Here is a 26,850-nt window from a genome sequence, read left to right on the forward strand (position 1 = left end):
TCAAATAAGCAGGCAATAGTGGGAAAACTTGTGCCTTCAAAATAACAAGGCAGCATTAGGTATTAAAAAGCTCAAAAAAGGCAGCACGATGAAAATGCTCAAACAGTGCTTCTCCAACAATTTTAAGCAAATTTCATTTTCGATTTTTCATGTTCAATAATTCTCCTGGAGATGCAGTAATGCACAGAAAGCGCACCTACCTAATGGAGGGGTCAGCAGCCAGGCACAAACTCCACATGTGCAGGAAACAACAGATGGCCAGGAGGGTGGAAACAGGACCTCACTCTCAGTGAACAGCAGATGAAAGAAACCAGACCCAGGCAGTGGGCCTTGCTGAGAGGGCCAGCTAAAGCCTGCTGGTCCCTCGTTGGATGGAAAAAAAAATGCTCAGCAACCAATGGGAGAGGTAGTTCAGCCAGCCTGCTTACACAACAAAGAAAACCATGGTGGCCATTTTGAAAGGGCCAAAAATCAGTCAAATAAGCAGGCAATAGTGGGAAAACTGGTGCCTTCAAAATAGCAAGGCAGCTTCAGGTATTAAAAAGCTCAAAAAACATCAGCATGATGAAAATGCTCAATAAAACAGTGCTTCTCTAACAATTTTAAGAAAATTTAGTTTTTTCTTCTTTTTTTCAATTTTCGATTTTTCAGGTTCAATAATTCCCCTGGGGTGCAGTAATGAACAGACAGTGCACCTACCTAAATGGAGAGGTCAGCAGCCAGGCACAAACTCCACATGTGCAGGAAAAAACAGATGGCCAGGAGGGTGGACACACCAATTATCAATTACAATGTTTAAGATCCCCTTCAGCCCCATCTTTATAGAAGCATAAATAGCTAAACCTCCCGGAGGTCGGCTTTTACTGCACTTCTACACAGTCGGAACAGCAAAAGACGGATACCCTTGGATGGGGAGTGCTTCGAGTGCCCAGGATTCTTGTAGCAAAATGAAGTCAAAGTTGACTACCAACTTGGCACATTCATCAAAGTCCAGTTTCGCAAGTCAAGCATGCGGTGCACCACACCAGAATTTTAAAGCCATTGTTAACCTATTTGATAGGGAATGTTGCACTGTAGTCATCATCATTTAACACTTTTAGAGAAAACTGGTGCATCGCCTACGATGCATCAGCCTGAGATATCTTTTAACTTAATCAAATGGAATTTCCATTCCAATTCAAACTTCAAATACTTAAAGTGATTCAAATCAAAACATATTGGTTTAACAAGGTAAAATTACATCATTAACCCGCAATTACTTTTTCAATAAGTATATGTGATAATTAACCAATCTGTGAACATTACACATCAGAAGCCTCTATGCATTTTCGGATCATAATAGATCCTTTTTCAGAAGCGGATTGGTAGGACATCCTAACAAGTTAAAACAACAAGAAACAACTTGGAAAATTATTGAGAAATCTATATTAGTGAAATTATTATTATATGAATATTCATAAGACTGCAGTCTCAACTTTAAGTAATTAATATCAGCTAATTCCAAACAAACAAAGCTCCTCTGTTGACGACATTCAAAACAAACTATATTGGCTCCAATAATTCCTTAAATGCTTATGAGGGTATGACATGGGGTATTCCAAGATGAAGTTTAAGTTGTTTACGTAATTGCTCTGCATTAGATCCCTTTTTGAAAATATGTTTTAAAAACTAAGATGGTACCTCCTTGCTAAGGCTGTAATCAGACAGGCTTGGCAGGGTCTGTGTTTGAGATCTTGGAGAAGACACACCATTAATAGGAAGTCATAAGTGACACCGAAGGCACTGTAGAGGTTGCAACTGAGACCCCTGATACCCACTGAGTGTGGAAACAGAATAAGGACAACTGGACCACAAACCATTCTTACAAAAGTTCAAAGTATGTGAGATAAAGCAATGTCTGTGTCAAATACAAGTACTACTACGTACCTTTAAAGCAAATTTGCAGCATGTCGTCTCATCAGCTTGGTATGTCAAACAGAACATGCACAGTCCGAGCACAGCCACCACACAGACCTGCAAACAGTTCACAAGATATGGTTCAGTTTTGACAATACCTACATTTAACCTGAAGCCTCCAAGCCAAGCAGCAGTGCATTAACAGTTCTTAAAAGGAAACATTAATTAAACAAGTAGAGGCGTGTTACTTGCAGTGATCCAGGTTTGAGACTAGTCTCAAGCAAGGGAGAATTTGTAGCCACCTCACGGCCTAGTCCTGGGTGCTGGTGGATTTTAGCTTAGCCTTTTGCACTTGTCATTAAAGGATGCTGCTGTATGCTGAGGGGTCAAACAATACTCATATTGAACAAAACATGTAATGTACTGTTTTAATTGTCCCGTCAGGAACAGAGTGCCAGGATAAATCAAGGCTTTATAAGGGTTCCCTTGGGCATATGAAGAGGCAGGCAGAGGACCTAGGGAATGCCCCCCACACACAAATTAGAACACATACTTTCATAGGAACAGGCATTGCAGCTTCATGAGTCACTATCTAAACTAACAGACTCTCTTTATTTCCACTCATACAAGATACAGGGGGTATTGACAGCCAAACCTGACATGCCTATCTATTTCTCCAGTGCCTTCCACTGGCATCTGAATTACACTGTACAAGCCCCACAAATCTCTCTGAGGCAATAGTTTGTTCCGCCACTATTAATTCCTAAAAGCCCCAGTCCAACAAGCTTCCCAGAGGTCAGTGAGTTTGCATGTCTCATGTGAGACTCTGCCCTTTCCTTTTCGGGTTTAGAGAAATATAATTTCAATATGATATTTGAACCCAGTCTTGCCGCATTAGACTCCAGTCAAACGTCTAACACATTACCGTTTAGGCCACTCCCTAAAGGCCCTTCTACATGCATACGCCTTTAGGAATGTCTGCCTTGGGTTAATTAGGTATGTATACATATGTTACATAGCCGTGCCCTGTAAGACAAAGAGAATTTTCTGGAGCAAAGGGCTTTTATTTGGGCTGGTGTGAACTTCTAGTGATGGTTACTAGTTGGGGCAGTGGCATTTGTGACTTGGCTCAAATGGATTATTCTACTTTCAAATTTCAGGTGAAAGGGTTTTATCAAGCCTTTTTAAACCCATACATTTTTAAACCCAGACATGTGTACATTATAGAGTGATGCGAGTTGCCCTATAGCTAAGGTGATACCTATCATCCATAGGAAATGCAACATTTCTATGGCTAATAACATTTGAGCCGTAGTATGGATCAGCGCAACATTTGATATTTGAATTCTGAGCCCCGGGTCCCCCAGAACAGAAAATGTGCGTGCAAATCCATCTTATGGTTTCAAAGATATAAGAAGTAAAAAAAGGGTGTGTTTTTTACTTTTCCATTAATTTTTCCACAGGAAAAATTTCCAATTTTCACTACACCGGACAGCCCCGACTGGACAGATTAGCGACAAAAAAGAAACATGTCGGCACCAGGGACATCATTTCAGGGTCATTAAGGGTCTCAACTCCCTTGCTACCCCTAAAAATCAAAGAAAAAAGACAAACTTTTTTAAAAAAACTTGAGGCTTCTGGGCTGTGGCCAGCAGCATGTGGCTCTTTGTTTCTGGAGTGGATGGTTCTCTGGTAGCTATAGCCGGTAAGATAGCTCAGTGGGTAGAGGTGCTTGCTGCTGCAATGTGTGTGTGATCTGCATGTTGCAAGTTCGACTCCCGGCAAGGTCAACTCAGCCTTTCTTCCCGCTGAGGGTGATATATGAGTACCAACACAGGTTGGGTGATATTGTATGTATATTTTAACCATATGAAGCGCTTAAGCGTAAGCGCTATATAATAATAATACATCATTATCGTTTGGCCTTGGACATCTGCTTGAATTCACCGTAATTTGGTAATATGGGCCTATACGCACTGATAATAATAAAACATATGGTCATCTATTCTTGTATGCAATGTATATCACTTTACAGTGATACCATAACCATATTTTCATAGTGTACTTAGCAACAATGCTATATGATGCCACTTCCTGTTTTGTCAAGGGGTGAAAGGTTTTGTTCCATCGCTTCCTGTGATGCGACTTCAGGGTGGGGTCAGATGACATTGCTTCCTGTGATGTCATCAGAGGTCAAGGGTTGTGTGATATCCCTTCTGCTACCCTTGGCATTTTGGTGAAATGACGTCCCTGGTCGGCACAAAGTACTCAAAGGAAATCCTTTGCTGGTTTGTTGTAAATCTTTTCAGTCGTCCTTTTTTTTTTGTTGGCGTAGAGCAGGGTGCTCCTGTACCCAAAAGGTTAGTTATAGCTCTCATGAAGAATTGCTGGTGCACACATTTTTCATTCCTGTAAAGCCACCAGTAGGCGATTCCAGAATCAAGTTCTCAAATCGATTTTGGAAAGTGCCCAAAAATTATATAAAGGGTGTTAGTAGGGCAGCGTTGAGGCCCAAGTTCGAGGATTGGCACAAATGGCAAAAAAAAGAGAAAATAATTAAAAACTAATATATTAAGATTTGGCAATCACTGTGATTGTTAGTTAGGGGAATATCAGTATTTTAAGTAAATTTAAGAAGCAATTTGCTTTTTTAATATTAAAAGAGATTACAGGGATTACTTCCTAAATTAACTTTAAATGTGTGGAAGGGGAATTATTAGGAGTCCATTAGTGTTTTGGAGGGTTTACATGTGTTCAAAAAAGCTTATAATTGCTTATTTACTTCAAAACAACGTGTGCAACTGAGTGGTGTTGATGGGGCAAGCTGTTAGGAAAGATTTCTTAATTGTAGGTAATTTTCCTTCCATGTGGCAACCCCTAAACTTTTTGCTGTTGTTTTACACCCTGATCTAGACTTTACCAGAGAAGCGCAGCCTTCCGCCGCACTCCTCTGGGCTTTCGCTCTATTCTTACGGGGAAACTGACATGCCCTTAAAACAGGCAGTACCGGGAAACGTTGTTTTCCGTAGTTCTTTTTCTCATGTTGCAGCTTTCGCGCAACATGACACAAGAGGGCACTGTAAGCTAAGTTACTGCTCTCTTGGGTCTCTAGTCACTCTACAGGCCCTAGACACTCTCTTTGGATTGTTAACGAACGGTGCAAGTGAATCACGGACGGGACTGGTGGCAGCAATCGTTTCTTTGTGTTTTGAACTCCTTTTGGCTGCCTAAGCGTGTTGCTCGTGCTTAGCCCAAAATGGTGGCCTGGCTTCCAAAATGGCCAGACCACGAGGTTCTTTGTCCTGCATGCTGACCGTCTTGCCCCCTTCACCTTCCCCAGGTCGAGCCGACCCGGGGCCTTCCTTATTTGGGCATGTACTTTCCCGCGAAACACAGATGCTTTCGCGGGCTTCTACAGGCCTGGTGTGAGCCTCCAGGATGTGAGCTGGGATGTCTGGTCCCAATACACATCCTGGGTGCCAGAGAGTCTAATGTATCTTGAATGCCTGGGACCACCGTGGTCCGTGATAGGTCCACGTATGGTGTGAGTGTTTTGTGAGCAGATCTCCCATTGGGTCCTCTCTGTTTTTGCGCGAAGGGAACTCTGGATAAGAGGAGGCTGAAAACACCACTACCATGTCAATCTCCTGAGTTCTCACGAATGACGGATAAAGGAGCCAAGTCTCCTGCAACTAAGAGGCTGAACCGAGAAATCGCTGGTGACCCGCTGAAGGACTGCTCCTCTCCACTGCTGTCGCCCTGTGAGACCATTCTGCCTCTGATCGAACGAGAAGGCCTATACTGGTACTTCCACCCTTTGGAATAGTGGGAACAACTATTCTCGGCATCTTCATCATCTCCTGCACGTAAGCCTTCGGAAGCGTCTCTGGGCCATCCAGTGGACTGACCAGCCTACCGAGGAGTCTTGCTCTGTCACCGCCGTCAGTTTGTTGTTGTATTCTGAGTCCTTGGCACTCTCACACGATTTGTACACTTGGCATTCCCAGGTCTGAAGTAAGAAGTGTGAATTGGGCTGAAATACACACGGCTGCTGCGTTGCCCTGCTGTGGTAACAATCTGTGCGGGTTCGCTGCGTTTGGGACATCCTCAACTCTAACTTCTGCTGCCGCGGAATCTACACGACGCCGAGACGTCCCCTGCTCGTATCTGAACCTGCCAGCACTGAAACTGACGCGGAGAAGCCTGGGTTTTCCTGCATCGGGGACCGGTGAGTAGCAACGCTAGGAACCGGTCACCCTCCTGCAGTAGCCCGTAGCTTTTCCTCGCTGTGTTAAACAGCACACCTTTTTCCCACTCGCGCTCTGCTTCTGCCCACAAGTGGAGGCAGCGCTTGAGTAGCGGAGATCTGTTCGTCCTCCTTTGTTCACTGCTATGAACTGCCTGATTTCCTTGAAGAGACTCCCTTTGGCCCGTTGGCACCAGCGTGTGCAGGTACTTTTGAGCACAAGGCTCCACTCTTCGTAGGGCTCGGACTTCCTTCTAGTTAGGTGTCCTCTTAAGGCGATCTGGGTCTAACGATTACTTGCACTGCCTGTTTTCCTCCCCATCTAGGTGGTCTGCATATTTCGTGCTTCTAACTCTTTAGACCCTTCGGTAATTGTATATATATATTGTATCTGATTGTGATTTGTTGTTTTACTTGAGTTTTACCGTGATTCTTTACTATGGTCAATGTTACAGAGGCCTTGTAATAAATGTGTCTATATTTTTAATATAACACCTGCTTGGGGTGATTTGTAAGTGTCCTTGCTTTGTGTGCTCATTGCGGGCTTTCAGTCACCCTCACCCCTCTTGAGACCTAGTCTTGACCGCCGCCATCGCTACCCTGATTGGTCTGTCTTGTCCAGAGGTTACCCTGTTCCAAGAAACTAGGCTGGCCTTCTGAACCTCTGCCCCTCCAGGACAGAGTTCAGTAATCCATCTTAACACAAGCCTGTGACATGACTTAACAGTGGAGTTCTCGATTCACTCCTGACGTCAGCATGGAAGATAATTACATTATCGCACCTCCCTCTTCTTCGTCACAGTACCTCATTAGTAATCCTACCTGAAACCGTCCATCCCTCTTCTCATCCCAGTTCTGAAGAGTAATTTTACCTATGTACCCCCATATTCCCCTTCCTGGTCCTTTACTCCCGCATCCCTCTTCCTCGTCACAGTCCCCCACAACTGCATCTTATTCTTCCTTGTCACAGTCCCCAACTACCACCACCCCATTCTTCCTTGTCACAGCCCCCAATACAACATCACTCTTGTTCTTCACAATAACCCACTACCACCACATGTGAGAAACCTAGGGTTATTCTCCCATTAAAACCAGAGAGTCCTCTATTCAGGTGGCCAGGGTAGGGTCCTCGCTCTTGGATCCCAACCTTTGGGGTGGGCGAGCGAGGATCACCTGGGTTCGGGAATCTGGCGTTGCCCCAAGCGAGACGCAGTATTGTGACAGGGCGATAGAAGAGGAGGAGGAAGTCCCAGCCGCCTTCATGGGATACATTGAAACCTGTCACCCTAATCCAGATCTCATTTTTCCTAATTCCAATCCTGTCATCCATGACCCAAGGGGGAGGAAGGAAAGAGTCAATTGCCCACGGTGGGAAAGGAGGGAAAAACAACTAAAACAAAGACAGAAGTCCGATATTAATATCTGTTCATCCTCTACCAATCTAGATCACAGGGAGTACCATCAAGACTCATGTTTGTATAATCCACCATCAGGAAGATGGAAGGGGGTAACCATCCACTTAAGGGAAAAGCAGGCTAGATGATTTCCCTATGTCCATTGTCGATTCCCTGACAGAGTAGTGGGAAATAGATGTATCCTCCAAAGCCCTTCCATCACCCTCTCCCCATTTTTAACCAATACTGGGACAAGGAAGAGGCAACCCGGGAGCAGTGAAGATTACCCATAGAAACAACATGGGGAAAGTAAGGGGAAACCTACTATAGAAAGAACTCAATTTGTCCCACTAATTGAGTCAGGCAGGGTCAGGCATTTTAAATGACCACTCATACCTGACTCCACTTTACTGTTTTTTCAACTATAAATGGTGTGGTTTTCACAAGGTCGACAGCGAGCTGAGGATGCGGTCCAGATCAGAGAAGCCAAGGAGCAGAGAACAGCAGGAGGTGGACCTGGAAGAGACCGGCATGCCGAGACATTGGCCCAGTGTTTCTGAGGGGCTGCAGCATTTCTAGGGAGCCATGCCTCCACGGAGCCGGAGTACGGCAGCCTGTATCCTGCTGGTGGTGTTCAGTACAATGCTTGTTCAGTTGGGACATGTGCTGGTCCCAAGGGTGAATGAGGGGCAAGGGGTGAAACCCTGACCTCAACCCCATGTATCCAGAGGGACCGTTTGTCAATGCGACGCTTCGTGTTGAGTCAGAGAGAGAAACTGGCAATGGCATAGAGACATTTACAGACTGCAAAGCGTGCACAGTGAAAAGAGGACAGTGTGTTAAGGGTGCCGGAAGCACGAGGAGGAAGAAAAGGACAAGTACATGGGTGCACGTTAAGGGAAAAGAAAGTATGTAAGGTGTGCAAGAGGCACGATAAGAAAGCGAAGGAAGGTGCAAGAGTGCACAGCGAAAAAAGGAATAGCAAAATGAAGGTGCAAGTGTGCACAAGGAGGAAGCAAAGGAGAATAAGAAGGGGCGCATGAAGCACCTGAAGATGAAAGGTGTAAGAGGGGTTACGGATCCGAGTGGTCACGCCTAGGAGGAGCATAGAACCAGGCAGTTTTTGAAAGTCTCTGATTAAATCCCACAAGTGAAATGTGTGTAAAAGAACTGTAGCTAAAAAGGAAAGGTGCATCCTGATAAACTGAACTTGTGTGTGAAACCAAGAGTGACCTAAGCTTGGGCAAGGGAACCCTGAGAGGCCCAACTAAGCTGGAGACTCATTGTTTTGCAGTGTTGAAATGATTGATCCTCGGGGAAGGGAACCCTGAGAAGTTTCAAAAGGAACTGTTATATATATATTTGTGGTGTTTGGAACTTAGACAAGTTGAAGGTTGGGGAAGGGGAAAACCCCAAGGAACCACAGACACTGAAAGTAGTTGAGAATGTTGCCAAGGCTTTGTGGAGAAGGTCTTATGAACAGTCCTTTTTGATTGAACTCTTTTTACATTGATCAAACTACAACTGGTGAGAAGACCACCTGAAACAAACCTTGGTTTCCTATTTTCTGTTGAACCACTGTTTTTCCTTTTTAAAGACTTCCTATCACATTTGTGTAAAGAGTGAGGGCAAGCATAGGCTTAGACACAGACAGGTGTTTGTTTTGGACCATCAGACATCGACGGCCTTGAGAAACATCAGTTAAGGGAACCATCCCTTTAATGTTAGAGCCAGTTAGCAATTACACCAACCCAGGAACCTTAGTAAATAAAGGTTTTGAAACTAACATCCTTGAGTCGGTGTCTCTCTTGATACCATGCCAGTCTAACACACATCACTGTTCCTCGTCAGTCCCCACTACCATAACTCACTCTTCATCGCTCTTCCTCATCACAGTATCCCTCTGCAACTAACCCACTCTTCCTCATCACAGTTCCCCACTACCACTAACTCTGTCTTCCTCTTCACAGCCCCCACTACTACTACGTCACTTTTCTTTGTCACACTATCCCACTACCACCACATCATTGCCCCCCACTACCACCATATTACTCTTGCTCTTCAGTCTCCCATTACTACCATGCCACTTTTTCTCATTACTGTATCCCACTATCACCAACTCTCTCTTCCACTTCAAGGCCCCCACTACCACCATGTCACCCTTCTTTGTCACAGTACCCCCACCACCATGTGACTATTCCTCATCACAGTCACCCACTACCACCAACTCACTATTTCTTGTCACATTCCCCCACTATTACCACCTCACTCTTGCTTGTTACAGTTCCGCACTGCCACCACCTAAATCTTCCTCCTCATAGTACCACAATGCCACCACATCACTCTTCCTCGGGACAGTTCCCCACATCAATCTTCCTCGTCACAGTACCCGACAACCACCAACTCAATCTTCTTCATCACAGTACCCCACTACCACCACGTCACTCTTTCTGAACACAGTGCCCCACTACCTCCACGACACTCTTTCTCATCACAATACCCCACTACCACCATGTCTCTCTTTCTCTGCACAGTCGCCCGCTACTACCATCTCACTCTTGCTCTTCACAGTACACCACTACCACCAGCTCACTATTCTGCATCAAAGTCCCCCACTACCAACTCCTCACTCTTCCTCGTCACAGTCCCACTACAACCAGTCTTTTGTCTTCCTCGTCACAGTACCCCACTACCATCATGTCACTCTTCCTTGTCACAGTACCCCACTACCACTATATCACTCTTCCTCATCGCAGTACCCCACTACTAACATCTCGCTCTTCCTCATCACAGTTCCCACAACCCCAACTCAGTATTCCTCATCACAGTACCCCACTAACACCACCTCACTCTTCCTCATCACTGTCCCCCACGACCACCAACTCACTCTTCCTCTTCACAGTCCTCCACTACCACCACGTCACTCTTCCTCTTCAAAGTCCCCCAATACCACCACAACACTCTTCCTTGCCACAGTCCCCCACCTCACTCTTCCTCGTCAAAACTTCCCACTACCCCACCTCACTCTTCCACAACATAGTCCCCAACTACCCCACTTCAGTCTTCCTCATCACAGTCCCCTACCCTACGTCAGTCTTCCTCATGACAATCCCCTCACTGTTCCTTGTCACAGTACACCATTAGTAATCCCTTCTTAACTGGTGGACACAAGAAAAGAGGAAATACTTGATAAACCTGATTTTGTGTAGCTGAAGAACAGATTTTTATAGCAAATGACATGACATCAGTAATGTTATCAGAAAAAAGGCAGAATTACAGGTGGTGGGAGGTATCACATAACAAAACCCTTGAAATTTAGTGAAAAAACATTAGTTAAAGTCACTTTAAGGGGCTGATTTAGTGCCACAAAACCCCTGAAATTCAGCAGATGTTGTTGAAAGCTATGCCACCTTATCTATGAGGCCCCAATTGCACAGCCCCTAAGCACAATGAGGACATCACTGATGACATCACACATGACATCATTTAAGGCATTATCAATGATATTACTGGTACAGCAGACCACATGGGCAAGTAAGAGATGCAACATTGTAGATTGCATTTAAAAATTCTGCCCATTTACAACCAGGGTATTCTTACACACCAGAGTTAAGCTGTATTGAATGAGCCTTTAACATGACGAGACTCTCTGGTACTTTTATAACTCTGTTCTAAAAAACATTTCCCAATGCAAAGAAGACATATGGGTAGTAAATGTATGCCTTTGCACCAGATTACTAATGAATACAACATACATGAGAAGGAACAGTTTCTGAAATCATTGTACCTTCATATATCAGACTACTGTCAGTGTACCCAATCAAAAGGTAGGCCTTGACCATGTCACATGGTAAAGGTTAGGGCAGGTGGCATGCAAATGTCAATGATACTATAAAACACTTTGATGTTGTGCTGAGACATGTTTATCAGGGCTAGAGTAGCTAACGCACTGGACACATTAAAGGTTTTGTTGTTTTAGTGCCAGGGTTTGAAGTCCGTAATACACTACATGTTTTGGACTATGACTCCCATGATCCCTCACCATTGCTGGGTTGGCACAGTGGAAGTTGTAATGCAAAACCTCTGGAGATACAAAGCTTGCAGACTCCTGCTGTATTGAATCTGAAATTGCAGATTGCTATGTGCAAGACCAACTTTCTGTAATTCCACAACCATTATTTACAGCGCATGATAAATGTTTTCGAACTTCATCAAACACACGGTATATTGCATCTGTGCTATATCTTCAAATACAGTCCAAAATGTTTCCCAATGGCTGGTACTTACCAGTAAGGTAGCTGAGGGGGGTCATATGTGGTGTTCTACCTGATTTCCCAAATGATGTCATCACTGATGGCATTTGACATGTCCTAAGTGATGTCATATGTGATGTCATCAGTGATGTCATTTGTGGTGTCATCAGTGTGCTTAGGTACTGCACAATGGGGGCCTCATAGCTAAAGTGGTGTAGCTTCCAACACCTGCCGAATTTCAGCGGTTTTGTGGTTAAATCGCCCCCTTAAAGTCACTTCAATTAAAAAAAATTCACTGAGTCTCAATCTTGGGGATTGCACTGAACTGATTCACCTTAACTGTACCTTAACTAAAGTTTTTTCACTGTAGTTATGCTTAAGTTGCTAAACACATAGGAAAACCACTTTTTTGGCGGCTTATAACTTTGTTCCCCCCATCACCAAACTTTGCTAAAAAAGTATATGTCCGGCTCTGAATTTCTTTGCCAAGTTGGGTGAGGTTTTGTGCACGGGGGCAGAGTTATAGGGGTGGGGTCCCAAACATTTTCTTTTTCGATAGACTGAATGGGGAAAAACTTTGCGCATGGCTATAGGCCGAACAGCTGGACGTATTTTCACCAAATTTGCAGCAGGAGCGGGGCTTGGGTCAGAAAGCGTGCTTTTGTGTGTTTGGTTGAAATCCGACCAGTACTTTTGCTGCAAAGAAATGAAATGCACGTCCCAAAAAATGTGTGATATCGCGACCCATTTCCCTTTTCGCTCCGTGGACAGAAGTGTCATTGGCTTGCGGTACGGCATGCTGTCGGAGAACTTTGGATGCGGCTGGTGGTTGGCTGAAGGGATGCGTGCTGTGCATCAACATTTTTTGGGAAGCGCCGCCATGGTGTATCGGAGGACAGTGCAGCGGCGGAAGGGTCTGGAAAATGTACCATACACCATGTGTTGGTGGCAAGAAGGGAGGGAATGGGTGGGGGAGTGAGAAGTGGTTCATGTGACATATGTGCATAGGTGGAGGAAGACAGAGAAGTGCCTGCAGTATTTGTGCATATTGCGCCAATTCGCAGGTACCTAGACAGGCGAGTACTTTGTGTGGTGATTGGAGGCATCTGTCGTAACAGCCTGATAGCTTCTGTGGCGACCTGTTTGCTGCGACCTCTTTTCGTGGTGAGTGGTGGCAGGTGAATTTCAGAAGGGGAGTGAATTGCACATGACATAGGTTGGGTGGGAGCGCAGGTGGCTGTGCTCTGCGGATGGAATACGGTAGTTGGACACATGGAGGCATGCATGGGTGAATGAAGTTGCAGTGGGTCTGTGGAAGGATTAGACTATTGAGCATGGGGCTTCAACATACCCACCGCAACAACGCATGTATGACTCTGCATCCGGTAGAGAGTAGTGCTTGCATAGTGTGGTGTGTGCAGATTGTTTGGAGTAGGGCCAGTGTTGCGGTAGAATGTGAGTAGGTTGGCAGTGACACAATACTTTGTGAATGGAAGTGGGTACGCCCATAGCATGTGAATGTAAGTGCACAGGGGTGCAGGAGAGAGTGTTTTCTTTGTACACTATGGTAACTGTTGCAATTTGTTGATGCATGGCTCCATGGCGGTGCGCAGGTTAGGTAGGAGTGCTGGTAGCAGTGGTGTATATGTGGATTGACGTAGTTGGTGACATGGTGACATGCATAGTGGCATTACGTTGCAGTGGGTGTGTTCAAGGCCTAGACTATTGGGTGCATGGCCAAAGGCCGTCGGCCCTAGACCATGCACTCAACAGCCTAGGACTTGAGGACACCCACGGCAGTAATGCATTTTTGACTTTGCATCAGTTAGAGGGTGGTGACCTGTAAGGAATGGTTGTGGAGCACATTTCAGATGCCATAAAGCAGCAGAAGTGAGCTGCCATGCGTGTATGTTTGGTTTCGTAGGTGAGGTCACTGTTACAACATGGTCAAGTTTTTGATGTGTGGTTGGAGATGGTGCAGTGAAAAGTCGTGCAGTGTGGGCACAGGGTGCACGGTTTGCATACTGTCAGTATGGAAGAGGGTATGGTTGAAGTGCAACTTATATGTGCTTGGTTACTATGCAGTGTGCAGATTTGTTGAAGTAGGCCCAATGTTGTGAAAATGTTGTGGTTAGGTTGGCAGTGACACAATACTTTGTGAATGGCTGTGGGTAGGGGTGGTGGAGGCGGTGGTATGTTTGTGGATTCTGCTAATTGCAACTTGTTTTCATGAATATTTGTTTTATGGTGTGGGGGAGTTGGGATGAAGTGGCACTACCTACATATGTTACGTTTGTGCATAATGTTAGCTACCCACATGGGCGCATGCATGGATCCATAGTGTTGTGCTGGGTGTGAGCAAGGGGGAACTGTTGTGTGCATGGCCAAAGGTGTTCTGGGTGCGCCTCAGGATCTTTGTGGATGCTGAAATAGTGCATCCTTTAGCAGACGTTTCTGGTGTAGGGGCTTTGGAAACAAAGGGACCATGCACTGAGAGTGTTTAACGGTACATATGGAGTGGTGTACAGAAATTATAGTGTGCAATGCAGAGGTTCAGTATGTGATTGGTTTGTTTGTTTGTTTGTTTGTTTATTTTATTTATATAGCGCTCCAGACCCAGGAGTGAAAGGGCGCTTAAGGATAGGTTACAAGGCACAGTAAATAGAAATTACAATGATACATTTGTAAAGATATGTACAGTATATACAGTCAGAGGTGATTAGACATACAGTTGTGGCATTTATGCATGTACAATATATACAATTTGTGGTGGGCTAAATCAAATTAAGGTTGGTTTTTATTCAGTAACCATCCAATGGCAACTTTCCTAAATAGTTGGAAGGATTTGGTCAGCTTGCTGTTCAGTGGCAGGGTGTTCCAGAGTTGAGAGGCGAGGACCGTGAAACACGAGCCGCCGGCTCTTTTAGAGGCGAATCTGGGCACTGTTAGACATAAAGTGTTGGAGGATCTGGTAATTCTGGTGGCTGGCTTCATGGTGAATTTGCTCATGTGGTAGGGAGGGGCTAGGTGGTTTAAAGCTTTTTAGGTAAGGCACAGGGTTTTTAAGTCAATTTTTTGTTGAATGGAGAGCCATTTGCATGAGATTCATGTGGCAGAGATGTGCTCGCGCATAGAGATGTTTAAAGCTGCTCATAGCGCATTATTTTGGAGAACCTTTAGTTTGTTGATGATAGATTGGTTGGCACCTAGGTAAAGGCTGTTGCAGTAGTCTAACTTGTATTGTATGAGAGCCCTGGCCAGCGTGAGGCAGCTACTGGTGGATAAAAAGGTGTCTGCAGGTTCTAATTAGTTTCCCATTGTAGGCAGTGGCTGAGACGGTCGTGTTTACTTGTTTAGTGAGGTTAGTATTGGCGTTGAGATAAAAGCCAAGGGTTTTCACATTTTTAGCGATGGGGATAGTGTTGCCATCGATAATGATGTTGGTGTAGTCCGGGCTAAGTTTCTGTATGTTGTTAGGTGATCCGACAAGGAGAAGTTCGGTCTTCTCATCATTCAAGCAGAGGCCATGTGTGGCCATACATGCCTGAATGATGGAGAAGATTTCATTGATCCTAATGACGTCAACACTGTAGTTGCCAGAGATGGTGAGGAGTATCTGGGTGTCATCCGCGTAGTTGGTGTAGGTGACACCCAGGTGGTCCAGTTTGTCAAAGAGAGGCTTTGTAAAAAAGTTGTAGAGGGTGGGGGAGACACAGGATACTTGTGGGACGCGCAGGTGATTGGGATAGGTTCTGCTGCTGCCGCTGATCAAAAAACCCTCATGGTTCTGTTGGCCAGGAAGGACTGTATGCACATGACAGCAGAGGGGGAGAAGTGGGCGGCGGAAGAGAGGTGGTTGCAGAGTATTTTATGGTCGACCAGGTCGAAGGCTGCTGAGAGGTCTAGGAGGAGTAGGATGGCAGCCTTGCCTTTGTCTTTTATGTCATCAATCTGACTTTTGAGGTCAACAATGGCAGTTTCTGTTCCATGTTGAGGTCGAAAGCCAGATTGACGCAAACCTAACAGTTGGTTGGTCTCTAAGTAGTCCTGAATTTGCAAGTAGGCAACTCTATCAAGGATTTTTTAGCAAGAATGGAACCGTAGTGATTGGCCTGTAATTAGTGAGAATGGCTGGGTCTAAGAAGAGGGAGAACCCATGATTGGTGCATGCGTGTTTGAAAATTTCACAGCAGCCAATCAGGGAGTGTTGGAAAAATGCCAGTGCACAGGGAAGAAGAGGGTATGGTTGAAGTGCAGCTTATATATGCTTGGTTACTATGCTGTGTACAGATTTGTTGAAGTAGGCCCAATGTTGTGAAAATGTTGTGGTTAGTTTGGCAGTGACACAATAATTTGTGAATTGCTGTGGGTAGGGGTGGTGGAGGCCGTGGTATGTTTGTGGATTCTGCAAATTACAACCTGTTATCGTGAATGGGTGTTTCATGGTGTAGGGGATTTGTGGTGAAGTGCTGCTACCTACGCATGTTATGTTTGAGCATAATGTTAGCTGCCCAAATGGTCGCATGCATGGATCCATAGTGTTGTGCTGGTTATGGGCAAGGGTGGACTGTTGTGTGCATGGCCAAAGGTGTGCTGGATGCACCTTAGGATCTTTGTGGATGCTGAAATAGAGCATCCTTTAGCATCGGTTTCTGGCGGAGGGGCTTTGGAAGCAAAGGGACCCTGCACTGAGAGTGTTTAACGGTAAATATGGAGTGGTGTGCAGACATGCAATGCAGAGGTTCAGTATGTGATTGGTGCATGTGTGTTCGAAAATTTCACAGCAGCCAATGAGGGAGTGTTGGAAAAATGCCAGTGCAAAGGGAAGAAGAAGTGTGTCTGCTTTACTGGGGCATGGCCCCGCTGTAGCTGGGAAAGAGCACGTGCCACATCCTGCCCTTCTGAGCATGGAGCCTTCGCAAATGGAACTGTGGGGATTCTCCAATGAGGTGTCGAGGGTGTGGTTCACAGGAAGGGGTGGTGACATATTTACCCAAACTTCGATGCAGTGAGGTTGGCAGAGATGGAAAGACGCTGAGTGCTGATAGTGAGTGATACCTTTGTGCAAGATCTGCACAGGTATGCCGTGGAAAGAGGCTTTGATACGGACTTTCAGTTGGTAGGAGTGCAGGCTTTTTGGGGCATAGTGTATGAGTGGGGTTTCGAGAGCATGGATTTCCTCAGCACATGTGTGGCCTCTGTCGGTACTGTTGATGTGGTGGTCGTGCATTTTGGAGGACTACAATTGGTGTACATGTCGTGCTCACGTTTGCTCGCATACCTAAAGAAGTTGATGACAGCAGTGATGCAGATGTTTCCCACTACCAAGGTGATTTTCTCATTGATAATACCAAGAGGAGCATGGGAACATGCCGGTGTAATTTGTCCACAGCCAGAGGTCGGGAGTTGTTGGATAAACAGAAGCATGTGTGACTTTATGTGCAGTGCTGGGATGTTCTGCACCGACTATGAAAGCATTAATAAGCAGCAAGATTTCCAGTGGTTCCAATGAAATGGTATTTTTTTTACCTCCACTGGCAATGGTGTTTTGTTTGCCACTGTGCACGAAGCGTTGTAGAGAATCCTGTAGAAGTGTTCATCTTCAATCCAGAGTAATGTCAGGAGAAGTAAACAGTCAGCAACAGAGAGAAAATAACAAAAAAATGTATGCACGCACGAACATAACAAAAACACAACCAAAACCCCCCCTAAAATATAAGTGTTTTTAAAGACAATACTAAAGACACAATCCCCTATCCTGTTTTACATTTGCCGCCCCTCCCACTCCTAGCACGGTAACTGTGGATTCTGCAGTACTTTGAGGACTAGACGTGCCACATACGGCTCTTTTCAGGATGGCAGCTATGGCATTGGCACTGTTGAGGCTAAGCCATTGCGCAATGCGGATGCTGGTTGTGATGTGTACAAAAACACTGTGGCAGAAGGTCTCTTTGTACAGAGAAATGTAGGAGATTATGGTGAAAGTGTGCAAGGTAAGGGGCAGGCATCCTGTTTGTATGCATGCACTGCACGCACATGCTTAACATTGCTAACATGGGATCACTTTTTCGACATTTGCAGTACATGCATTACAGTGAAAAGACCATTTTGTGAAGTCTACACGGTACGTGGCAGGCATCCTTTTGTTAAGAATGCAGTTTGTGTATCAAATGATATGATGTGATATGGTATTCTGTGGCATTTGTACGGCGCCTACAAACAAGTGTGTGAAGGCGCAACGAGGAAAGGGAGGAGGAACAGAGCCCACACAGAGACATTGATCCCACTAGGCCAGGTGACACAGAGTGCACCAGTGAATGGGAAGGGGGGAGGGCAAAGTGGAGTACATGGGAACAACACAAAATAGCAATACGTGCAACTACAGCCGGTGCTGGCAAGTCGAAGGATAAGTGTAGACATCAAGTGGTGGCTGGACTGTTAAGGTTGCAGAAAACAGTCCCCAAGTGCGGGGGTTGGCAGAAAGCCAGAGCAGGGGTAGAACTGTCGGGAGTGAGGTGGCCTCGGGCACAGATTACAGGGTGGGTAGGAAACCAGTGCACAATCATTTTTAGGCAGGAAGTGAGCAGGGGAGAGGAGGGGAAAAAGAAGAAGCACATAGAAAACTTTTGAGACCCTAAAATGGTTTTCCTCAAGTTCCAGTGAGGGAGAGAGCCTGTTCCAGATGGAGGCCCCAGCAGAAGAAAGACATCTACCACCAACTGGTTGCGTGCAGAAGCAACTCACCCTGTGGGAGTAGGAGGCGGATGAGGGAAAAGCTGGAGCAAACAGATATTTAGTGAGTGAGAGTGCAAGGAATTGAGGTCCCAGGGTCCAGAAGGCCTTCTGCATAATGCACAGGGCTTTCATTTTAATCTTCGCAGCCGCTGGGAGCTATTGCAGACATTAGTCCAGCAGAGATACAATCCCTGGCGTTCAGCCCAAGGACAGGTTGCGCAGTCTTCTTATGGATGAGTTGCTGAGGGCGCAGAGTGGAAGCTGGCAGATTAAAAAAGAGGCTGTGGCAATAGTGCAGCGTACAAAGAACCACAGCCGTGCACATACTGACCTTTTGGGAACTGACTTTAGGTTGGTAAACATTCAGTGGTGGCTTTGGTGCCAGCTTTTTACGAATCATGTAGGAGGTGGGTTAGTGGGGAACACATTTTGTAGCATTGTCGGAAGGAAAGAAGAGAGTTACTGTTTCGCTAATACACTGTATGATATGGGTAAATGTAAACGTTGCGAGCAAATACCATTAAATTGCCACTTCATGGAAGGAGTTGGGAGGAAAACCAGTATGCTTTTCAAACACATAATGGATGCTTAGAGGCAGATATTGTGCGCAGAGGCACTTATAACAGAGTTGTAAACATACTGCCAAAAACATTTTCATACCTTTCTTTTGTGGTGATAGGTGCTCATATAGATGAATGTGCATGCACAAATTGTGCAATGTTTGATTGAACTTTCCACTGGATGTGTTTTTCAATAACAGCACACTTGCAGGCTGATTTTGTAATGGTAGATATGAGGTCTTGTGGAGAACTGATAGTGTTAGATGGTGACGTCTTGGATGGCATTGGTGGATTCGTGTGTGACTACTTAATACCCAATAAGGCCGTGGTGGGAAGAGAATAGTGGAAAGGGAAGGAGGAGTGTTTGTGCTTTACTGGGGTGCAGCCCTCACGATACTTTGAGAAGGGCACATGCCACATTCTGCGCTTCTCACCATGCTGGCCAATGGAAATGGCACTGTGGGGATTATCCAATCAGGTACTGAGGGTGTTGGTCACAGGAAGGGGTGATAATACTGGTATTCATTACTCTGCATAGTGAGGCTGGCTGACATGGAGAAACACATTGTGTTGACTTTGGATGATGCCTTTGTGATAGATCTGCACAAGTATGCCCAGGAAATAAACTTTCATGGCAATTTCGATTTGGAAGCAGTGGACGCATTGTGGTGCTCTGTCGATGACCTCAGTTTAGCCGATATGCATGCACTTTCCAGAGAACTGGCCCATTCCACTACTGTGCATGTTGTCTTCATGCACTGTGGCGGGTTGCAATTGGGTTACGTGTCTTGTTTACGTTTGCTCCGTCGACTGAAGAGGCTGATGAATGCAGTGAAGAGGCTTTTTCCTCCTGCCCAGGTGGTTTTGTCCACCATACCACCAACAACAGTATGGACCACTCATATTGGCTGTTGTACCCAGCCAGAAGCTGGAAGGTGTCTGATTAACAGAAGCATGTCTGATTTTATGTCCGCTCGTGACATGTTTTTCTGTAAAAATGACATCATTAGTTCTGCAAATGCAGAGTTCTTCCAATCGAATGGCATTTTGTTGTGGTCTATTGGTAATGCTGTTTTGTTTGCTCATCTCCAAGATGCACTCAAAAGGTTCCTGTCAGATTCTGAGGACGAAAAGAAAACACACAACTGTATGAAAGCGAAAACAAGCTCTTTGTGTGGAAGCAGATAATAACAAAACAAAACAAAAAAAAAACGGCTCTTTTAAGAGCCACCCCTACAAACGAAAGCCCTTACCCTGGTTGACATTTCTTCCCCCACGCACGCACGCAGAATGAAAGCCTCATCCGAGGATTTTCAGGCCTGTGGCCATGGAAATGGGACTGTGGAGGCTGAGGGATTGCGCGACAACGTTTCTGGGTGTGGTGTGTACGTAGGGGACTGTTGTACAGAACTGCTAGTGTTACACAGAGAGCACACGTGCCACAATCTGCATTTCTCACCATGCTGGCCAATGGAAATGCGACTGTGGAAATTGTCCAATCAGGTGGTCAGAGTGTGCATCACAGGAAAGGGCGGCCATATTTTATTGCATTACTCTGTGTAGTGAGGCTGGCAGGGATGGCGAGACGTACAGTTTTCATAGTGGGTGATCCCTTTGTGCTAGAGGCTTTAATGGCAATTTGAATTTGGAGGAAGTGGAGGCTTTGTGGTGCAGTGTCGCTGTCCTTACTTTTGACCATTTGTTTGCAGAATGTTGTCAAGTGGCCACTTTTGCTACTGTACACATTGTGGTCGTGCACTATGGAGCATTGCTTTTGGGTTCCATAGCTTGTTCAAGTGTGTACCGTCAACTCAAAAAGATGATGAAAGCAGTGAAGCACATTTTTCCCACTCCAAAGGTGCTTTTCTAATGTATACCACCAAGTCCACTATATAACTATTCCAATGAATGTTGTTGTCAGCCGGAGGTGGGAAGGCGTCTTATCAACAGAAGCATGTGGAACTTCTTGCGTGCTGCTGGGATGTACTCCTGTGAGAATGACAACATTGGTTATCGATATGTGCACCTTCTCAATGGAAATGGCATTTCATTGTCGCCCAGTGGCAATTACATTTTCTTTTCCAATCTACAGGCTGCAACAAACAAAAACACTTATAAAAACCCGAACAAAATGGTTTCTATGGAAGCACCTTTAAAATAAAATACAAAACGACTCTTTTTAGAGCCACCACTACAAACAACATCCCCTACCCTGATTGACATTTATTCCCCACACCTGGAAAAGTCTGCAGACATCACAACAGTTGCAGGGTTGCACGTGTGACATATGCCCCTTTTGCACATGGCCGCCATACATTTGGGCCTGTGGAGGACACGGGATTGGTCAATAAGGTTTCTGGGTGTGGAGTGCACGCACAGATTGTGGTACATGGTATATTTGTCAAGCAAAATGCAGAAGGTGCGCTTATGGCTGTGTGTTGCACGAGACACAGCATATGCTTTGTGGGGGGTGTTCTACATACATTACTTCACAGTGAATGGAAAACAGAGTCCAGTGGGAGCTCATTGTGGATCGTATCATTTGGATTTGTACGCATATGGAGTACTTACAATGAAGTGATTGATTTTGGTTTGTCTGTGTGAGACTTTGGTGATGCGCGATCACAACAAAATTATTGTTGTTCATTGTGGAGGGAAAATTGCACAACATGTAACACGATTTTCCATGCCATTTGCGCTGCAGGAGGCACTTGGCCAGGTCATGCGTCTGTTTGCGATCTCCTGCATAATTTTTTATCTCATTACGCAGACACCGATGCCGGCGCATTATTTTTCATTTGATCTGGAAATGGAGAAAGCGCGGTACATTGTGAAGAAGTGTATTTGTGCCTTTTTTTAAATGTGTTTATTTATAAACAGCGCACAGGAGAAGATGCATAGTGATATTACTCATTACCTCACAAAGTTTGCAAAGCCCAAAGTCCCATCCCCCCACCCCACACATTCCCCTGAGGACAATGTTCCAGGGTCTCACTCGGTTTGACCAGTCGGCGAGGAGTCGCCCATGGAGAGGAGGGCTCTCGCAATCAGGCGTGGTTTGTAGGTCAAGGCCAGGTAGTTCTGGTCATAGTCTATGACTGGCGCCCAGGTGTCGGTGAAGCAGTGGAGTCGGCCTGCCCTGGCCGCCGTGACCTTTTCGGCTATCAGTATATCCCACAGTTTGATCCACCATAGGGACATCAGTGGGCCCTCCACCGATTTCCAGGTACGGGCCACCATGATTTTGGTGGCCATTAGGAATTGGGATATCAGCGTGGCCCCCCTCCCTGTTCTCGGGTAAGCGTCTGGGAGCGGAATCCCAAGGAGGACCTGCTCAGGCGTTAGTGGAATGGGCACTTGCGTGATGTCCCTTATGGTGGCGAGGCATGGGGTCCAGAACTCCGTATTTGTGCCTTTTTACGACTTGTGCCAATGTCGTACTTCACAAATGGGAATCTGACGTTTCACAGCACAAAGAGTTTTCCTCACAAATAGCGTTCCTCTTAATATCACTGCATTTCCATTTTCTGCACGGCCTACAGAAATTGCCTTGCTGCCCTTTTTGGAAGTATAACAATAATGTTTGTGCTAGGTGTTGCGCACTTGCTCTCTTGAAAACGCACTGCAACACGTAAAACCATCTCTTTCAACAGCCACCCATTTCTACCCGTTCGACTGCAGTGTTTTCCACAGTACCACGGTTATTTCTATTTAGCACACAATCTGTGGATGGTATACGATGCGCGGCGCCCTGCCTCCCTTCATTGCCACTTACATTGTTGCGCTCTGAAAGGAGCTTTCTTTACTTACCTTTTTTCCTTTTCCAGTTCATTACTATTTCTTTTGGTCTTGTAGCACACGCCACCGAAGGACCGAAAGGCAAGGGCCGGTACGGAAGGGCCACCACCTACAGGGATATCATAGGTGACATGCACAGAGAGGGTAATGTTGGGTGGCCCTCGCTTAAATAGCCACCACTCATTGTCATGCTCCCAGATGGACTCTTCCCAAGCACTTCAAAGTAGCTTCCCTCTGTAGAGTACCGGGATGCAGTACATGCGCACTACAATGCCCTTTGTCAGGTAAGGGTAATTAGCGCAGCATATGGTGTACAAGGGTCTTGTAACGCTCCAGTGCTGTACAGAAGTGCCCCTGTTGTAGGCCACAGTCTATTTGGAGAATGCTGTACATGAAATTACCCTACTACATTTTGGCAGGGAAGTAGTACCCTGCCAACAGGTCCATTATGCTTGCATTGCTGTTCTCGTCACATGTGGTATGGACAGTTCATGGTATGCCATTAGCTGTAGGACCAGCATGGACGGAGATGAATGAATTGTGAAATACAACAATGCTTACAACAAGGAGAAACACAGCTTCAGTACGTGCAGGAGGAAGATATTTATTAAGCGCGCCCCATGCGGCTACAGTACTGTTCTAACCACCAGTGCTATTCTTTGCTCTCTGAAGATTCTGCTGTTTGCTTACTTTTCTTAACATGCACTACTGTTAAGGACGAAGCCGCACCAGCTTTGCCATTTCACAGACTCACTACAAAATGTCATACCTGAAGTGAAATGTTATCTCCAACTCTACGACCCACAGGGGAAACCTTGACACTTTCTGGCACAGTGCTCAGTGCAGAGACGGTGTGTCTGTTTTACAGGTCATGGAACGGCCAGCAGCACATTCATCAAACTATTGTGACATTTAGCACGCCCGCTAAACACTCAAGGTTGCTGTTCCTTGTTTTCCAGTGGGCCTAATACAGGCAGGCGTGATGCAGTGACAAATTGGAAGGTTTGCAGAGCAACCCACATAGTTGTGACCAGTAGTTGAAATTCAGTAGCCTACCATATCAATCCGTAGGGCTGGCGACAGAGGAGCTCTTACTAGCACTCAGAAGATGCCCTAAACATGGACATAGTTCTAAAACGGATAGACGTGCGCTCCCACAAGTAATTAAAAGAGCTTTACAACATGCGGCCATGTGGCTAGTACTGCAGTCCTACGGATACCTGCATTGTGATTGCACATACACCGGCCACGTGCAGTGAGCATAGGAAACCTCCACCTTACTTACCTGCAGCTATCTCAGCTAGTAATGTGCGGCACATATTCAACATGCTATGTTAACACAAACAGAAACACCACTCTCAGTGTCATCAACACTTATCATGCACACCTTTCATTTGTAAGATACACCAACACTATTAGGGAGGGAAGGGGTAGCACAAATGGATAGATACACAGGGCAATTTGGCCTTTCCAAAAGTTCATGAGGAGGGCAGCCAAGCTATCAGTGGCAAAACATTCTTAACTGGACGTTATGATTTAATTGTGATACCAAATACATATTACCTTTACAGAGAACAGGATGCTAAAGCATCATTCTGGTTACAATGTTCTACTAAAAACATATGCAAATAACTAACAAAAAATATTGCTAAAGGGACGTTATGGTGAAGGTGGGGTACTACAAACATATCACCTTTACTGCAAACCCTATGCTAAAGCAACATTCCTGTTACAGCGCCCTGCTAAAAACCTATGAAATTCACTATCAAAAAACATTGTTAAAGGGACGTTATGGTTAAGTTGCGCTACTAAAAACGTATCCCCTTTACTGAAAAAACTATGCTACAGGAAGGTTCTGCTCACAGTGCCCTACTAAACACCTATCAATATCACTGGAAAAACTTTGTTAAAGGGACATTATGGTTAAGTTGCACTACTAACAACCTATGAAATTCAATAAAAAAACATTGTTAAAGGGACGTTATGGTTAAGTTGCGCTACTAAAAACGTATCCCCTTTACTGAAAAAACTATGCTACAGGAAGGTTCTGCTCACAGTGCCCTACTAAACACCTATAAATATCACTGGAAACACTTTGTTAAAGGGACATTATGGTTAAGTTGCACTACTAACAATCTATAAAATTCAATAAAAATAACTTTATTAAAGGGACGTTATGGTTAGGTTGCGCTACTAAAAACATTTCACCTTTATTGAAACAACTCACCTAAAGCAATGTTATAGTTTAAGAGCCCTACTAAAAACCTATGAAATTAACTAACAAAGAATGCTGTTAAAGGGACATTATGGTTAAGTACCCACGTTGGCAAATTTGTATGTAGAAAATCTTGAGAGCAACCAAATATTGTCTGACATTAATCCATTCAAAAAATATATCAGATTATGGAAAGGGTACATTGACGACATGCTGATGTTATGGCATGGTGACCCTACTAAGTTAGGTGATTTTTTTCTGTGGTTGAACCAACTGAATCCATATTTGGAATTCACTAACAATAAAAGTAATAAGGGCATCCATTTTTAATGCCATTTGTGATGTCATCTTTGATGTCCTGGGTGTTAGTCTTAGCGGTGCACGGTGTTATGGTTGCATAGTTTACCATAACTAGTGAATTTCTTGGGTTTTTCGATTTCACTTGTAACCATAAAGTCCCTTTAAAAAAGGTTTTTCACTGAATTTCATAGGTTTTTAACAACAGGGCACCCTAATTTCCTACAAGTTCCTTATACCTCTTTTTAATGATTATACCTAAAAATCACACTCACCTCCAATGTAGCAGCTCTAGAGTCCACGGACAGTATAAAAGTCTGCGGACAGCAGGTAGCATCAATATTTGTATCCTTCTAATTACAAAAACATATACATAAAGCAACATTGCTAATATTTACTACAACCAAATATACATCTTTATACAATTCAACACTTACCGGGGCGCGTACCTTGTGTCCTAATGTTCCCATCGTCTGTGCACAACATCCTCCTAACACCGAACATATGCCAGGAAGACATTGTATACAGCAACAGAAAAACAACAGAATACCCAGAATAATCAATAAGACTGAAAGTAGCTTCCATCCCCAAGATCGTACCAAGTCCCAGAACCAAGCGCTAAGATCACAATTTCCCTCGGGAACATGCACTTCTGAACTAAGGACGAGCAGATTTTGTATAGCCTTAAAGATAGTTGGGGAGGTATCCGGTGCAAAAACGCAGCAAGCGGACCACACTAATTTACATACTCCACCACGCTCAGCCAGGATGACGTCTAATGCCATCCGGGTTCTGCCGGGTCATTAACCTTATCACTTTCTGTTCAATAGTCATATTATAGAGTATGTCAGTGGTCCGGTTGATGGTCCTCTCGAGTACTATCACTAGTCTTCTGATATCTTCAGAATTTCACTACATCGCCCAGAACTTGTGATGAAGTATCGCCATTCTCATCCCGCCTTAGACGAGCCTTAGAGATTTCTATGGTGCTTGCTATAAATAACAGAATTCCTAAATAACAGGTTCCTGCCAATCCCTAGGTAGCCATGGGAAAGCTTCATTACCGCAAACGAAATAGACAGGTTCGCCCACATACAAATGTCTGTCCTCACTGGTCAAGTTTGCAACGTTGGTGCAACCCTTGAAATCGCCCATTGACTGAGTACCATTCCTCTGTATGCAGAAAGAAACTGAATTGGGCTGTGGTTAACAGTATAAGAAGGTGGCGTGGCATCCCTATTGCCTTTAGGAGCCATCTTGAAAGAGATCAAATATTGAAAACGACGAGACAGTCTATCAGAAGGCCTAATAGAAGCAACATTAAGCTTCATATGATATGATATGATATGGCATTTATAACGCGCCTATACACAAGTGTTTCAAGGCATGACGAGGCAAGGGAGGGGGAACAAAGGAAAGACAGACAACGATCCTACTAGGCCAGGTGTCATTCAGA

General features: G+C 45.0%; 1 protein-coding gene across 1 annotated transcript in view; it reads right to left on the reverse strand.

Moving 5' to 3' along the window:
* Positions 1 to 26,850, reverse strand: part of SSPN (sarcospan) — a 378,811-nt gene that overhangs the window by 234,985 nt on the left and 116,976 nt on the right. Inside the window, exon 2 of the mRNA XM_069628473.1 lies at positions 1,927 to 2,013. Coding sequence (XP_069484574.1) covers positions 1,927 to 2,013 — 87 coding nt within the window. The remainder of the gene's footprint in view (positions 1 to 1,926; positions 2,014 to 26,850) is intronic.

Source organism: Ambystoma mexicanum, chromosome 12, assembly GCF_040938575.1.
Source record: "Ambystoma mexicanum isolate Mex_15411 chromosome 12, UKY_AmexF1_1, whole genome shotgun sequence".
Classification (NCBI taxonomy): Eukaryota; Metazoa; Chordata; class Amphibia; order Caudata; family Ambystomatidae; genus Ambystoma; species Ambystoma mexicanum.